General features: G+C 41.3%; 1 protein-coding gene across 2 annotated transcripts; it reads left to right on the top strand.

The window, feature by feature from the left end:
- The first annotated feature begins 1181 nt into the window (after positions 1 to 1181).
- larp4aa (La ribonucleoprotein 4Aa) lies at positions 1182 to 15436 on the top strand. 2 transcript variants are annotated; one of them, XM_080444184.1, is made up of 17 exons: positions 1182 to 1745; positions 5328 to 5445; positions 7202 to 7360; positions 7811 to 7895; positions 8007 to 8143; positions 8250 to 8353; positions 8474 to 8584; positions 8677 to 8730; positions 8828 to 9037; positions 9479 to 9582; positions 9808 to 9849; positions 11000 to 11233; positions 11432 to 11486; positions 11589 to 11747; positions 11861 to 12000; positions 12089 to 12299; positions 12851 to 15436. In XM_080444184.1, the coding sequence occupies exons 1-17, from the start codon at positions 1623 to 1625 to the stop codon at positions 13247 to 13249; spliced, it is 2445 nt and encodes an 814-aa protein (XP_080300310.1). In that variant the 5' UTR covers positions 1182 to 1622; the 3' UTR covers positions 13250 to 15436. The 2 variants fall into 2 exon arrangements, with proteins under 2 accessions (XP_080300310.1, XP_080300311.1); XM_080444185.1 differs by lacking the exon at positions 9808 to 9849.
- Positions 15437 to 16114: the final 678 nt, after the last annotated feature.

The raw sequence follows: 16114 nt of genomic DNA, 5'->3' as shown, positions 1-16114 counted from the left end.
CTTGCTGTAAGGTTGGCACCTGAGGAAGACAAGAGCTGGAAGGCATGGCTTTTCAAAATGCATTGGCATATTGGCCGCCTGGTGAATTAGTAAGTATTTAAAGCATGTCCTTATTCCATGCTGTTGTGCTCCTTCTCCTCCTTTGTTACGCCACCCCAGTGTATAAATTGGTATTGTGTTGGTCAGCTATATATGAGTGTTGGTTTTACATACTTAATGTACATGAGGCAGAATGAATGAATAAAGAGCCTTTTCAATTAATTTCCATGCCTCATCCTTGGTTACCCAAACCTGTCCATTGGTAAAGAGGACCTTCCCTCTAGAAAAAAAGTGGCGTAGTCTAGTAGGCAATTCTATTTAATATGACATGATGTGTTTTACTATTATCCCTTTTAAAGCCTCCCCCTGCTACATTGGCATATTCTGATTATTAATATAAATTGGGATAATAATATAAACGTTGTAATTTAAGCTTGCTGCAATGAACACTATGTATCAATAATTATAATTCAATATTATAGCATATTTTTCTGAATAGCCAAATAAATACTCTTACGCTTCGTATTTTTGGGATTTTTTTAATGCTAATACTTAGCTAGTACTTTGACTTAAATAGCCTGCAGGACTCTTACTTGTAGCCAATTTCTACACTGTGGTATTACCAGTATTAATCTTTTATCACCACCACTTGTATGTGATTGTGGTGGCACATGCTGCTGCAATGTGATATTAAATGCATAACATGAAATGTAGGCTACTGTATGTAATGTCACAGCCATTCTAAGTTGGTGTTTTGTTAGCCCACATGACCTAGTCCCTCAAAACACACACATTGGCTCCCAGACAGTCTTCAAATTCAATATTTTGAAGAGATGGGCTCACTGGCTTGAGAGATTACTAGTTATCTACCTGTTGGTATGTGTCACAGAGTTGACATAAAGTTAGATGCGGTGTCTGCATCTTTACAGATAAATGTTATCTTGAAAACGGTCGTACTAAACAATACCTTTTTTTTCTCCAATGTCAGTAAACAGTTTATTTATTTAAAAAAAAGTCTACATGGAGAAAATGACTGTTAATTTATTAACACAAAATTGTGAAATAAACTGACAGGAAAGGGAAATGGTTTCTACAAGAGGTCATCTAGATTGGAAGTCGCAATTCGCAAAGGCAGCCGGGACGGAGGCGGACTGTCTGCTGTAGTGGAGGTGCGTGCCGTGCCGTGTCCCCAGTGTCCGCTCCGGTCGCCCGGCTAGGAATGCGTCTTCTCACACAGTTGGTGTGCGTTGAAATACCTGAAGAAACACCAGCGGAGACGATGATCTAAGAAGAGACATGCTCCTGGTGTCGTCTGTAGAATTAGTATCTTATTAACCGGGTTTGATTCTTATAGCTAGCTACGCTACCGTTAGCCCGGTTGATTCATAGCCAGCTAGCTTGTGTTAGCATAGGGAGCTAGTTGTAGTGTTGCCTGTCCATCCAGCCCCGTCGATCAGGAGACAACCGCCACACACCGCTTTCTGACTGAGCTCCGCCGGTGTTCTGAGAGGAGGTGTCGGTGGTGGTGAGCGGGGGGCCGGGGAGAAAGCGACGGGGGGGTGGACGTGAGTCAGGCGCGGCTGATGAGTTCGGATCAGGGCGGAGAGCCGCTGCTGTTGCAGGAGGAGGCTGATCCGGGACCGAAGACCGGCGGCGGTGCGAAGGACGAGGCTCGGCTCGGGATCGAGGGAGGGTCGGGCGGCATGGTGAGTTTGAGGCCTTCTTCTTTTTTAGCAGAGCTAGCTTAGCTTGCAACACAGGCTAGAGTAAATCTACAAAGGACACGTCCGTGACGTCACACACAAGCAAGAATTGTGTATGGGTTGTAGATCAGTGGTTCTCAAAGTGGGGTCCGGGGACCCCAGGTGTTCTTGAGGGGGTTCCAGGGGGTCCCTAGTCAAATGAATAGTTAGGAACCAAATTCATCCGTATGTGTCTGTAACTCAGAGTGTACAGATGGACCCATTTGGTTCCATTTGTACACCCTCGGAGTTAAATGAATACTGATACTACAGTGTAGATTGGGAACCCTAAGAAATCGAAATGGCATTGTCAACTTTTAAATACATCTTCGTCAGTTATTCGCTGTTTAAGGGCCTCGTGTGTCTGAAGCGCTTGACGCTTAGTTGTGACATCACTGTCGAAACCTTGGCAGGTTTGTTCTAGAACACAGCTACAGCTCATTAGAATCCTCCTGTTACCATAATTGTTGGTTTCCATTGCAGCCGGGCCCAATTGCCTAGCAACATGGGGAACCATAATGCATATTATGTGTTCTTTATTAAGTAACATCTTAAGCATAAAAGTCATGATGTTTAAACCCACTGAAGTACATTTACTCGTCGACACATTGATATTTTTGTTAGACATATGGAGGAACCGAACAGCAGTTAATGTGACATGCAGTTTTGTAGGAAAGGTGACGATAGTTACACCATTCCAAACCATCATATAATTATGGTTGTTCCAAACGTTATTACACACAATAATACCACAACCAAACCCACCCAGCTAGCAGCAGCCCTTTAAAATGGCTAATGCTGTGTAACTGAACTGTATGAGCAGCAGGCTTATCAAGTAGTTTGCTGAGTAATCATTAGCTAAAGTTATGGCACGAATGTGAAATATCAGCAGGGTTGTCTGAGGGTAAAATAATGAAATACTGTGGTGTTTTTAATTTTCAAACTATGGTAGCTTATCGCTGCTTGCTTCGATGATTAGCCGTCGGATCAATGTCCATCCACTCTGCTAATCGCAGTTAGCTAACTAGCCCGACTAGCCGTCTAGCTACTGTATAACATGCGTTGCAAATACCTGGCCTATGTTACGCAGTGTAGTCAGCTGACTGGATTTGGCTTGCTACGGCCTGTAGGACAGACGAGCATATACCGTAAAACCATGTGTCTGAACAGTTTAAAAGTTGCACTTCAAATTAATGGCGATCATTATTGGATTAGATATTGTGCCGCTGCTAAGACTTGAGAGCACATTTTTGTATTTGGAGAGCGATCGTAGTAAAGAGGTGGTAATAATGTTGTCCGACCGTGACAGCTGTTCGTGTCAGCAGGCCGGGTGCCTTTGCAAGTAACACGTCAAATATCGACCTGCTAGAGATCGGTGACATGATCGGTGACTTGAGTTTTACAAAACCAGCCAACTGCTCAAGATTGAACAGAGATGAATGCATACTGTATGATACTCATCATTGGTATCTTTACCCCTTGGAAGTGTAGAGTATGCGTTCTATTCTCGGCACCAGACCTATACCTGCAAAGTCAGTATTTCTTGAGCCAATCTTCTAGAGTCTATCTGATAGCTGTAAGTAACCAGATATCGAGTACAGTAGACGGGACGACTTCTAGTGATAACTTTGCACTGGAGTAAGATGAAGTTGTCTGTTGTTGGTGTAGTCTACTTTTATGTTGGCTCTAGCATAATAAGCCCACCTTGCCTTACTTTCTGGGGGGTTGTTGGCATTTAGTGCAACACAACCCTGCTGCGCCAGAAAGCGTAATGACCTATTTGAACCAGATCAACAAGACTATCCTGGTTTTCATCTCGGACTGTAGGACTTGAGACGGCACGTGTTGTGGACAGTGTTGCCAGGTTTTGCGAGAGAAATAAGCAGCCATGCCTAGGAAAACAAGCCCAAAAGAAGCGAGCCCTTCGCCCTTTAAACATATACATTGGCTATTTGAAAATGGTCTATCTACAAGCTCACAACGCGTCACTGTGCGGCACGTTGTGAGCTTGTAGATCTGCTATTTAAAAAAAATAATCTTAGATACATTTGGGGAAAATTTGAATATTTTTTTGAAACATTTACACAAATTATGTATGGGGGGCCCTGGCATAAAATATTTTCAAATTGGGAGTCCTCAGACAAATACTTATTAATCTGGGGGTCCTTGGCATGACATATTTGAGAACCACTGGTTTAAACAACATTTAGGACGCAAGCCCAAATAAGCAACTACACTTTAGAAACGAGCCCCAAAACCGCAACCCGCAACAGCCAATATTTACAAGCAACTTTACAGAAAAAGAAGCACAAAGTCGCTTATAACAAGCGGACATGGCAACAATGGTTGTGTAGCCTGCCCTGGCCTAGTCTACTCTCCATAAATGTTGTGCTGCCCAAGGGGGGCAGGTATCGAGTCACGCGGAAGCCCCTATATGGGTAGCGGGCAGATTGACATGGTTCCTCTCCAACGGAGAACAAGGTTGAGTTGGTGCTTGGCGGTAAACTGAACACGGAGAAGGAAGAACCGCTCTTCACACATGTGTCCCACCGACGATGGAGTCTTGTAGTTTTTGGTTAAAACTATTCACCGTTTGGGGATTTGGCGGCGCATCACGTTTGTAGAGAACCCCGTTATTGTCGGGGTTTTTAGTCCGTCTGGCACCCATTGAAAATGGTTCTGTTGTTCGAGGTAAGCAGAGCTGTAACATGCTCTTTGTTGACTTGTAGCGTGGGCCACGTGTTAGTATTCTTTTTTTTATTTTTTATTACTAGTTACAACATGCGTGTTTTCAGGTCGTCGATGTTTTTGTGGCTGGTCCGTTATTTGAAAGTAATGTTATTCATTGCGGAAATGTGTTTACACGTGCCATGCAGCGGTAACGTTACAAACACACTTTAAAACTATTATTAGAATACGCATATCACTTGGTTGAGGTGCTGGGTTGGAAAGTACCATGAAAAAAAAGTGCAATGTAATTTAATGACAACGTTTCGAGCCAGGGCTCTTCATCCGGTCCGAGTATTGCCTTTTTCTTCGTTAAAGAAAGGCAGTACTCAAATCTTTCAGCCAAAGTTGTAACATGTACAACTGATGTGACTGTGTATTGTAGCTTTTTATGGGTCAGTATTGGCACATGTAATGTTAATCGAACTCTGGCTTTGCTTTGTTACTAAATCAATCGTCATTGACATATTGTCTAGTCTGAGATAACAGTTTGTTCATGACAAATTAATAAAAGCTAATGCTGGATATTCAAAACCATATGCACTATCAATGCAGGTCTGTGTTCGTGTTTAAACGCATACTTTTCAAACTCATGATAATGTAGCCATGTCTTGCTATTCAAATGTTTTCAGCTCATGATTGCATACTAGTTAAGCTTTTTGGGACAGGCAGGCACCAGCAGCACACAAAAATTAGCCTCTACATTTGCTCTTCCCCTGAACAGAACTTCTGTTCAGGGGAAGAAACTGTTAAAGCATATATTAAGTCTAGTTAAACAGATTAATGTACTTGACTGAATGGATTGTCTTCGTTTTGAAGGTCACCTCTAAGGGCGCAGGTCTGAACCCCAATGCCAAGGTGTGGCAGGAGATCCCGGTAGCATCCAGTGACTCTGGTGCTGACGGGTCCCGTTGGTCCCCCTCAGATGTCTCAGAAGGTGAGAGATGCATTTCTGACAAACCAGAACAATTGTTATTCTGTTATCAGGTCTTAGTATTATAAAAATGAATCATTATTGTGCTTTTTTTCTCCTTTATTTTTTTAACCCATTAAGACCGGGAACGCAGCACGTGTCATTTTTTAAATTTCTATTGCTATTACAAAAATAACAGATATACAAGCTCATAGCGCAGCACTTGGTGCTTGTAGATCTGCAATAAAATAAAAAAATCATACATTTGTAACTCAAATCTTTGCTTCTGGGGATTCTACAAATGTCTTCTAAATCCTAACAGTTTTTTGAAAAAACGTATGTTGCTATAATATCGGTGGTTCTCAAACTTTTTTTAAAGCAAGGAATTACTGTAAAGATGTCTGAAAAGTATAGTTTTGAAAATGTCTTAATCAATGCCAGCTGTAATGTTAATCTTGTCTGAACGGCACTAAAGTACTTAACTTTGCCTGAAGGCCTTAATTATTAGTTTTCATTACTGTCCCTGAGAACTTCTGTGTACATTTAAAGATTTAAGAGCATATTAAGCCAATAGTTAAAGACTAAGAGCTTATTAAGCTAATAATTAAAGTTGTAAAATGAGTGGCTAAATCTTCAATGCCATGTAATTTATTTAATCTCGCCATTATTAGAATAAGAGTCTAATATGTGAAGTTACATTGGACTCTTCATCCCCAAAATGACCCTTTTCTATCAATTGGTCACCCTGTGAAGCATTGAATTCATTAAGAAATTTTGTTTATATCATTCCCTCAGGGTGAATGAAGAATCCAAAAAATGAAGAGAATCTTTATGAAATGTTGAATTAGTGTTTCAAAATTAACAGCAAAACTATATCAGAAATCCATTTATAAACTCCACAACGACTCTCACAGTATAGTCCATGTGTCTTTCCACCCTTGTCCTCATTATGCCTTACATCCCCACAGCACTAGGCATACAAGTATATTTTAGGTGGAATGTTATTTAAAACACTTCTGGGATAAACACGCTCATGCACAAATGAGAGCATGTGAACTCTGCTCGTGTTGAACCCAACACGCACACCCAGGTGTGTTCCTTGTTTGTGCATGACACCGTTTACACCGGAAGTGTTTAAAATAGTACGTTTGAGCAAAAATGTCACGTTGTGAAAGAAATGAGGACAGGGACTGAATGCAAGACACGTGGATTATACTGTGACAGTTGTTTAAGACTTGATAAATGGATTTTTAATAGTTTGGCTTTTGTTAATCGTGGACCGCTATTTTCTTCAATTCATCAATAATTCTCTTTGTTTGGGGATTTTCCATTCACTGTGAAGGAATGCAACCCCATCAATAATTGAAATTTTACATGAATTTAAGGTTTCACAGGGTGAGTAATTGATAGACGAAAAGTTATTTGGGGGGTGAAGTATTACTTAAACAGCCTCTCTGATTAAAGAGGCTAAAGTGTTTTCCAAGTTGCTGCAAACATGGTGTGAATTGATTCTGTTCTCCAGAGTTTGTAAGTTTGTAACCACCAACAATGCATGTTCAAGTCATAATGGTTTCGTCTCAGCTGTTGATAAAAAACTATGCCTTGGACAACAATCGACTAAATGCGTAATCAAATCCATATTGCAATATGCAGAGTGGCTTATGGTCAACAAATCGGCTTTCGTTCAGTTGTGGTTACATGTTGCAAAAGGGTGAAAAACCCTTCAAGTGATGGCTTATTTATGGACTGTTCTGATGGGCACTCTTGACCACCTTCACAGGTTATTCTGAGACTTTGTCTGCTGGGTGCAAGCCATACACCGTAGGATTCACAACTCTGGGGGAAAATGGCTCCATAGCGACAGCTGAGATAGCAGTCAATGGAATGGACCCCCCGGAGCTGGGATTTTCCTCTGCTGAAACCACCACAGGGTCTTCAGGTCAGTCTTGTCATATTGCATCTTTATGGTCCTAAACGTAGTGCTATTCATCACATGGTACATTTTCCCAACTAGAATGTCGAGCGTTATTCTGAAAACTTTGTTTTAAAGTGGTGAAATTGAAAATTGCTTAATTTACAAGAATCTCCAGATGTCCAAAGAGAACAAAATCACTCTCCTAATGAGACCCGATGATGAGATCATTATGCGCATAGAGGGAAAGCAGGCTGTGGAGTGAGTGGCTTTGGTTGGTCTTTTATTTCTAACTGTCCTGTAATTCTTTCTCTTTCTTTGCTCTCTGCCCTTTCCCACCAAAGTCATGAACTTACACTCCTATCCCAATGAGCGTTCAGATTATGAGATCTGAGGGTTGGAGAAAAGTATATATTTATTTATTTATCATTGTTAATAACTTGATCAACTCGATGACATTGTGTCGTTTGTTTACAGTGGAGTTGAAAACTGAGGAACAGCCCATCTCCACTGAGAACCTAAGGGAGTCACTCAAGAAAGAGTTGGAATTTTACTTCTCGAGGTAAGAGCCTGTCAGTCGGATGGTTTGAAGTTGTGGTGTGGGAATGTGGACTCAGAAAGTGGCGATTTTTCTTATGACCTTTGACAAATGGGTTTGCATTTTGTACTTCAGGGAAAATCTGTCTAAGGACTTGTACCTGATGTCCCAGATGGACAGTGACCAGTTTGTCCCCATCTGGACAATTGCTAGTATGGAGGGCATCAAAGTCCTCACAACTGACATGGAGCTAATCCTGGATGTATTGCGATGTAAGTAGACGCATATAATATTGAAGATAACTAATTGAACCTTAATAACATGTGACTTGATGCAACGTATTTATGGTATCTGATGTGTGTCGTGTCTTACCATCAGCCTCTCCTATGGTACAAGTGGATGAGAAAGGGGAGAAAGTACGTCCTAATCATAAGCGGTGCATTATCATCCTAAGGGAGGTCCCTGAAACGACGCCTGTAGAGGTAAGGCAAAATTGTGCTATTAAACATACAACATTAATCTAATCTGTATTCACATGCATGAAATTAGCTGTTGGTCTTACTGTTACATGTAATGTTGTTGTTTGTTCCCCCACGCCTTAGGAAGTGGAATCGCTGTTTAAAAACGATAACTGTCCGAAGGTGATAAGCGTTGAATTTGCCCACAACAACAACTGGTACATCACATTCCAATCAGACACAGACGCTCAACAGGTAACTGCAGCTGAATCACACTGTGCTTTGCTGGCATATTCTCTGGGGTTGTTTTATGATGTGCTTGATGACTTTATTCCCCACACCACTAGGCATACAAGTACTTGAGAGAGGAAGTGAAAACATTTCTGGGAAAACCTATTATGGTGAGTGACAGTTTAATTTCACAAAGGTACATCTTTAATTAATAATTTGTGTACACTTTTACTGAGTTTTGTTGTCCCTTTTCCCACCTGATGACAGGCCAGGATAAAGGCCATCAACACATTCTTTGCGAAGAATGGCTACCGTAGCGTGGACAGCAGCATGTACGCCCAGCAGTCCCAGAGCCAATCCCAGTACAACTCTCCTCTCTACATGCAGCATGTCTATCCCCAACAGCAGTATCCAGTCTACGGCATTGTACCTCCCACTTGGACGCCCTCTCCCACACCGTACTTTGAAACTCCACTGGTGAGGCACACAACACCGGCTGTTTAGAAACCAAAATCAAGTTAATAATCAGATGGCAAGGTATTGACTATGAGTCAGTCAACTTTGATAGTATGTTATTCAAGTTGGACCCGATGATGAGATCTTTTGCGCATAGAGGGAAATAAGCTGTGGCATGATTGGCTTTGGCTCTCTCCCTCTTTTCTCCTCTATTATTCTGTTCTTTATCCTGTTACTTTCATGTCAAAGTCATGAACCGTCACTCCTATCCCAATGAGCGTTAAGATTATGAGATCTGAGGGTTTACATTTGTCAAGTTTGTTTTTAGATGAACGTTTGTATCAACGATCAGAAGATTTTTCAGCTCTGTTCATTTGTAATTTTTGATTTAGCTATGCCTGTACAAAATGTGACATTGATGGGGGGATGTCGATGTGTAAAGATTCTGTTTTTAATTCGCAGGCCCCGTTTCCCAACAGTAGCTTTGTCAATGGATTTAGCTCTCCAGGACACTACAAAACTGGCTCCAACTCACTTAATATAACTCGCCCTTTCAACAGGAACCGGTAAGGATACATTTTTATAGTACATGCTGTGAGTTGTTTCTGTGTGTTATAGCATCACTGAATGTGGGGTCAACACTAACAGGTTTTATTATTCCAATAATGTTTGCCTCCTTTGCACATTATTGCAAGCACCCAAGAGATGATCCACGAACGTTATGTTTAAAGATAATGACACCTCATAGAAATTAAAGTTCTGTATCCACTGTCTTCTTACTGTCCCCACAGTGTACCCCTCTATTCAAGAAAGAATGTAATAAATGCCTTCAGGTACAACTGTTACAATTCACTAACCTTCATCGCTACGCCCCATCTCTTGCCATACTACAGCAGCCAAATTACTAAATTCATAACTGGGCACATTTCTTTTAATGGCTCTAAGCCTTTTAATCAATGTGATGAATGTGTGTTGCCAGGTAATGGACATCCTGGATTTGTCATGTCATTTGATAAATATAGGCATGCCTACTCAAATGGCTGAAGTGTATCTGATTATGTGGTGTTTGAAGTAACATCCACCTTGGCTCCAAAAACATCACAATCTCCCATTATCACATGTGACAGTTTCTCCTCATCCTGACTAACATCCATTTGTATTTTTTTTTGTTTCACTGTTGACTGGTCTTTGGTGACAATTATTTGGTGTTACCAAAGAATTGTGCTTTAACAAGAAAACATGGCTGAGTTTTCATGTGTCAATTGCATAAATAAAATGGGTCAAGTGTAGGTCTGCCTAGAATGTCGAGCGTTATTCTGAAAATGTTAAAGTGGCAAAATTGAAAGCTGCTTAATTTACAAGAATCTCCAGCTGTCCAAAAAGAACAAAATCACTCTCCTAGTCAGACCTGATGATGAGATCATTATGCGCATAGAGGGAAAACAGGCTGTGGAGTGAGTGGCTTTGGTTGGTCTTTTATTTCTAACTGTCCTGTAATTCTTTCTCTTTCTTTGCTCTCTGCCCTTTCCCACCAAAGTCATGAACTTACACTCCTATCCCAATGAGCGTTCAGATTATGAGATCTGAGGGTTGGAGAAGAGTATATATTTAATGTAATTTAATCAAAAACTGCAGGATGTTTTCTTTCTGGCAAAGATTTTCATCATTGTTAATAACTTGATCATATTGTTTTACTGCTTGGAGTTTAATGATGTTTCAAGTAGCTTGTTTTGTTAATGCATAGGAAATACGTCAACTCTGCTCAAATATCCATTTAGTCATGCTGACTGCCAAATTTCATAAGCCTCACTGCTTTGACAAATCACGGTCACAAACCCAATAATGAAAAATGCACTGCATGTCTGCACATTTATCGGGAGACAAAGCATGCTGTAATATCTCTCATATAGATAATTGTGTCACTGTAACCGTAGCAGCATCTACCACCACCAAATGACTTTATTACTTAATCTTCCTCAACAGAAACCATGTGAAGCCTCAGGTGAGGACCGGTGAGGTGGCTCCGTCGTCCGTTACCCCTGTCCCCCTTGAGAGTCTGACTGGCCTACGCAGCCCCCAGCCCCCGGCTGCTGTACCCTCTCCCACCCCCACCACTAACTCTGTTCAGGCCACCACTGACCTGAGCTCAGCGTTCTCGCATCTCACCTCTTCCTCCTTGGACCCCAGTGATGACGGCGGAATGGCTGGACGTGGAAGGTAAGACTGACACCTCTGTTACAGTGTCCGAGACGTGAGCGAGTGATTTGCATTTGCTCATCGCTACTGTCATTCAAGGATCATAGCTTGGGTTCGCCTTTGCAATAACTTAACCATGATGAAGTCGACATGCATGTAGCTACTGTAGGTTTAGATTTCGTTGAATAATCACACTTGACTTTAAATTCTGTAATGTAGACGGAGCACTACCTACAGAGGAACACGGAGAAGGCGAGAGGATGAACGTATTACGGTAAATGCCAATTTCATAACATGTCATTTGTTTCTTTGAAAATGGCTGATATATATAGTCTGTGGTTTTCTTTGACTTTACAATTTAAATTTCCTCTTTCAGAGGCCTGTACCGCTAGCAGAGGTCAAGGTTTCACCCCCCAAGTTTGACCTGGCTGCTACCAATTTCCCACCTCTGCCTGGCTGTGTGGTCAGTACACTTGGAGAACCTGTGCTGGAGAACCGAATGTCAGACGTTGTACGTGGTCTGAACAGGGACAAGGTCAGCATAACTGGCAGATTACTACTGACTTTTTCCAATCTTGTCTGTGTGCTGCTGTGGACAAGTGAGTGATCCACCTGTGTTTAATTTAAATGCCTCCTTGCCTTTCACAGACGGAACAAGGCAGTAAAGAAACCTCTGTCAGTACAGGCTTAGTCCAGGGCCCAGTCGCAGAGGAACCTGTGATTGTCTCTAGTCCTGCTCAGACTGCAGGCAAACCTTCTGTACAACCAATTGGACCCTCTGTCCCCAGGTAAAATGCAAATTCATATGCAGAAACTCTTGATTAGACGATTAGAAATGATGATTTCTAGCTCTGAAACTCTCTTTTTGTTGTTTAGCATCACTCGTCAGGACAAGAAGGTTGAGCGGGCCGAGCCCCCAACCCCAAAAGTGACCCCACCCACACCTGTTGCACCTGCGGCCAACCTTCCACCGACCACACAGCCTGTATCAAGCCCCAGGCCTCAGCCCAGCGCTACCTCCACACCAGCTTCCCCCAGCCCCCCTACCCCGGCTCCTCCTACAGCCACCATCGCCACACCTGCCCAGGTGAGAATCTCAGTTTTAGAAATAATGGCTTTTTTTTTGGAATTTGTGTCCACCGGAGACTTGTTAAAAAAGGCGTTGGTGCTGTTATGTCAATTTCTTATGGAGTGCATTTTTGCACTTTCAGCACTCATGACCGAAAACACAGACCTGACTGCTAAAGAGTTTAGTGATAAAAGAAAAAAGTACTGGTCTCCTTTGGACACATGGACTTATGGGATTGCGGCTAGGCTTTTGTCTTAATCACCCACAGAGCCTTTGAAATAATTTGTTGTCAGACCTGATGATGAGATCTTTTGCGCATAGAGGGAAAATAGGCTGTGAAAGAATGACTGGTTCTCTCTCTTCTCTCCCTTTTCTTTCCTCTCCTCTCCTCCTCCTCTTTCACCAAGTCATAAACCTTCACTCCTATCCCAATGAGCGTTCAGATTATGAGATCTGAGGGTTCGAGGTGCAGGGTAGAAACGGAACTGAAATCTACAGGCTTACTAGTATTGTAGTCGTCTTAGTCTGTCAAACATTAAACACCAATGTTTCTATTTTGTTTGGTTCAGGAGCCCCGTAAGCTCAGCTATGCCGAAGTGTGCCAGCGACCACCCAAGGACCCCCCTCCCGTGGCCCCTGCCTTGGCTCCGTCTGGCACAGCATCAGGCCATCCGCTGCGTGAGTTGCGCGTGAACAAGGCAGAGGATCCAGGCTCCAGCAACAACCCTGGAGAAAAGCAGGAGAAGGGCCACGACAGGGAGGGGGGCTGGGAATGCAAGGAAAGTCGGCCTCCACGTGAACGCGAGCGTGAGCCCCAAGGCTACTATCGTAACAATGGTCCGAGAGGCACCGGGGGCCTGAAGTTCCGTGATCAGCGGCGCCCCCCTCCAGCTCAACGCAGCTCCCCTCAAGGGAACTACAGGCACACTGGCAAAGAGCAGAATATCCCACCAGTATCGCCAAAGTAAAAACTTGATATGAATGGAAAAAAATGAGTATATACATGGATATATATAAATATATATATAAATATATATAAAATGAATAACATATAAAAGCAACAACCTTGTGGTAGCCACCTCCCCCGGCCTGGAACTTGTCCAAAGAAAAGCTTTTAAAATGACAATAAGACTGGGACTTCCAGGACTAATGGGCAAAAACATCATCTGAAGAAGTGTGAACTTTCAAGATTGATTTGAAAAGGAAACGAAAGATCTCATTTGGCCTCCAGAAAATACTTAAAAGAATTTCAGTCAGTGCAGTTTCTCTGGAGGCCATTTCCTTTCAGCTCTGCTGGGGAGAGGTGGGGTGCTGGGCCATGTAATAGGCCCTCTACCTTTTATTGATTTTAAAGAGTAGATGTTGGTCTGCAAGGAACATATGCACTAAGAAGAAAAGAACATACATATGTCATGTACATATACAAAGATATCACTAACACGCAATGAGACATCAGTTTTTTTTTCCTTGTGTGGCTTAAGTTGTCAAGAATGACTGAAGGGTTTGACTGATGTCTGTGTATGCATTGATTGAACAATTTGGAGTGCTACAGTTTGCTGTTGCACTGATTATGAATGAAATGGCAAATTTTGATTTTACATCTGAGATTCAGAATCATTGTCCTAAAACTGGACAATGATTGAACTGGTCGTCCTCTAATGTATATTCATGAAATGTGTGCTATGGTGGTATTTTGATCCCGGTCAATGATTGGCTCAAATGTATCAGTAGATGTTATATATGATTTAAGCCACAGCCAAGCCTACAGTTGGCAGAAAGGTGATTTTTGTTTAAACCTGAAATTCACTCTGGATGTGCACTGACCTGTTATCCAAGGTGAATCTGCTAGCTTGGTCCAAAGTTGTTCTTTTTAAGTTGCTTCATCTCAATCCGCTATCCCCCTGAATGCATTCAGAACATACTCATGCTGATAATCAGTCAGGCTCTCTGTTTACAACTACTTTGCATAGTAGGACGATGTAATTTTCAATGACGATAAGGAATAGGTTAATGGACAGATGTGACTGTGTGTAATGCGCCTGATGGTCTAGGCCAGATTTGGCCTCTCTACATCAACACAGGATATCCAGGTTAAGCTAATATTCATGTGCTGTTCTTAACAAGGGTATAGTGTCAAAAGTAGGCTGAAGATTGCTTTTAGGTAAGTACGATAGCTATCTAACATTGGGCAGCCAAGTCAACGGTGTAAAAATAATCTGACCATTATCATGTGCTATGTGCCAGCTGCCTATGATCATAGTCGACTTGGATAAGTTAAAGTTTTGAGTTGTATTGACGATGAGGTCAGCTAGGCCTATATAATGTAGTCATTGGGGAATCTTTTGGCCCAGTCAAACTGGACATTGAAAAAAAACTGTAGAGGTGTAGTTGCCTATGCTATATTGTTATAAGCCCTTCACTAGAGATGTGTGTGGGAGAATGTAATTGTTCTAGTGCTGAACTTACAGAGGGAGGCTGTTGTCAACAGGTATCCAGCAGATTGTTTTTGTGCTTTTAGGGTGAGTTTGCAGTTTTATTTTCCTTTTTTCCCTTTTTTAATTTGAAACAAAAAAACTGGTTGACTTAGAATTTGCAGTTTGACTCACTGTATGTATTGCTTTTTAATTTTATTTATTTTAATCCTACTGTGCAACGCTTTTTTCCCAATCTTGGTAGGCTGGTTTCCCCAAAGTTGTGTGAAATCGCATTTGCAGAAGAAAAATCAAGCATATGACATTTGTATATTGTTTGCGATTTCAGCTGAAAGAATACTTGAGCGTTGACTTTGGGTTTAGTAATGCAGTAAACGAGTAACCAATCACTGGGGCTGTTTTCTTTTTCATTAATGAGTATGAGCAGCTAGTGATTTAGTGTAATGAAATAAATGCACTAACTTGTAAAAAAACAAAACACAAAAAAAGAATCTTATTAAGTAATGTGAAATCATTTTAGAAGCGTATGGTAATGATATTGATGTTGACAGGCTTGCAAAAATCTACAGGAATTGCTTTTTTTTTTCTCCATGTTTGGTTTATTTTCTGTTAATTTGGGTTGGGGTGGCAAAAGGAAATATAGTAATGGATTGATTAAGTGTTTGAGACACAATTCTAGAACTGTATGAAATGTCACCAAAAAAATAAATTATTTTGATTTGGCTTTTGAGTGTTCCCCTGTTGTCTAATACCTTATTTTGCAGTCTCTGCAATGCATACAGTACACAATAAGAGTTGCTTTTTGACCATGACCCTTTGCCCTGCTATAGATTCTGCGTCATAAAGCAGTTGTACACTTGGGGAAAGTCTTAGTTGCTATAATTCTTTATCAATGAGTTTCTTAATCAGGCCCTTTAAAACATGGTTGTCTTCGAGGTATGTATGGCATGCAATGGTGACTGACTGTGCACTGAAGGAGATGTCTATATTTGGAAACCATATACATGGCAAAAGCTCAGTGGTGTAAAGTAGCGAGGTACATTTACTTAAGTACAATTTTAAAGTACTTTTACTTCACTGGAGTATTTCCAATTTTCAGTACTTTTACTTCTTCTCCACTACTTCCCAGAGGCAAATATTATACTTTTACTCCACTACAATTATTTGAAAACTTTAGTTACTTTTGATTAGATTTTGATTATTACAAAACCTACATTACTCGCTTCAGCCCTACAGTATATACATTTCGGCCATAAGAAAATAGCCGTAGATCCGCTATTTTCAAAAGATTCGTATACATTTGAAAACTAGAAATGGGATATTCTGCACAAGTACTTTCTACTTTTGGTACTTCAAGTACATTTTGATACCAATACTTTTGTACTTTTACTCAAGCACATT

The sequence above is a fragment of the Gymnoscopelus braueri genome (assembly GCF_963280865.1).
Source record: "Gymnoscopelus braueri genome assembly, chromosome: 12".
In the NCBI taxonomy this organism is placed as follows: Eukaryota; Metazoa; Chordata; class Actinopteri; order Myctophiformes; family Myctophidae; genus Gymnoscopelus; species Gymnoscopelus braueri.
The sequence above is the reverse complement of the archived record's forward strand: the minus strand, read 5'-3'. Positions and strand labels throughout refer to the sequence as shown.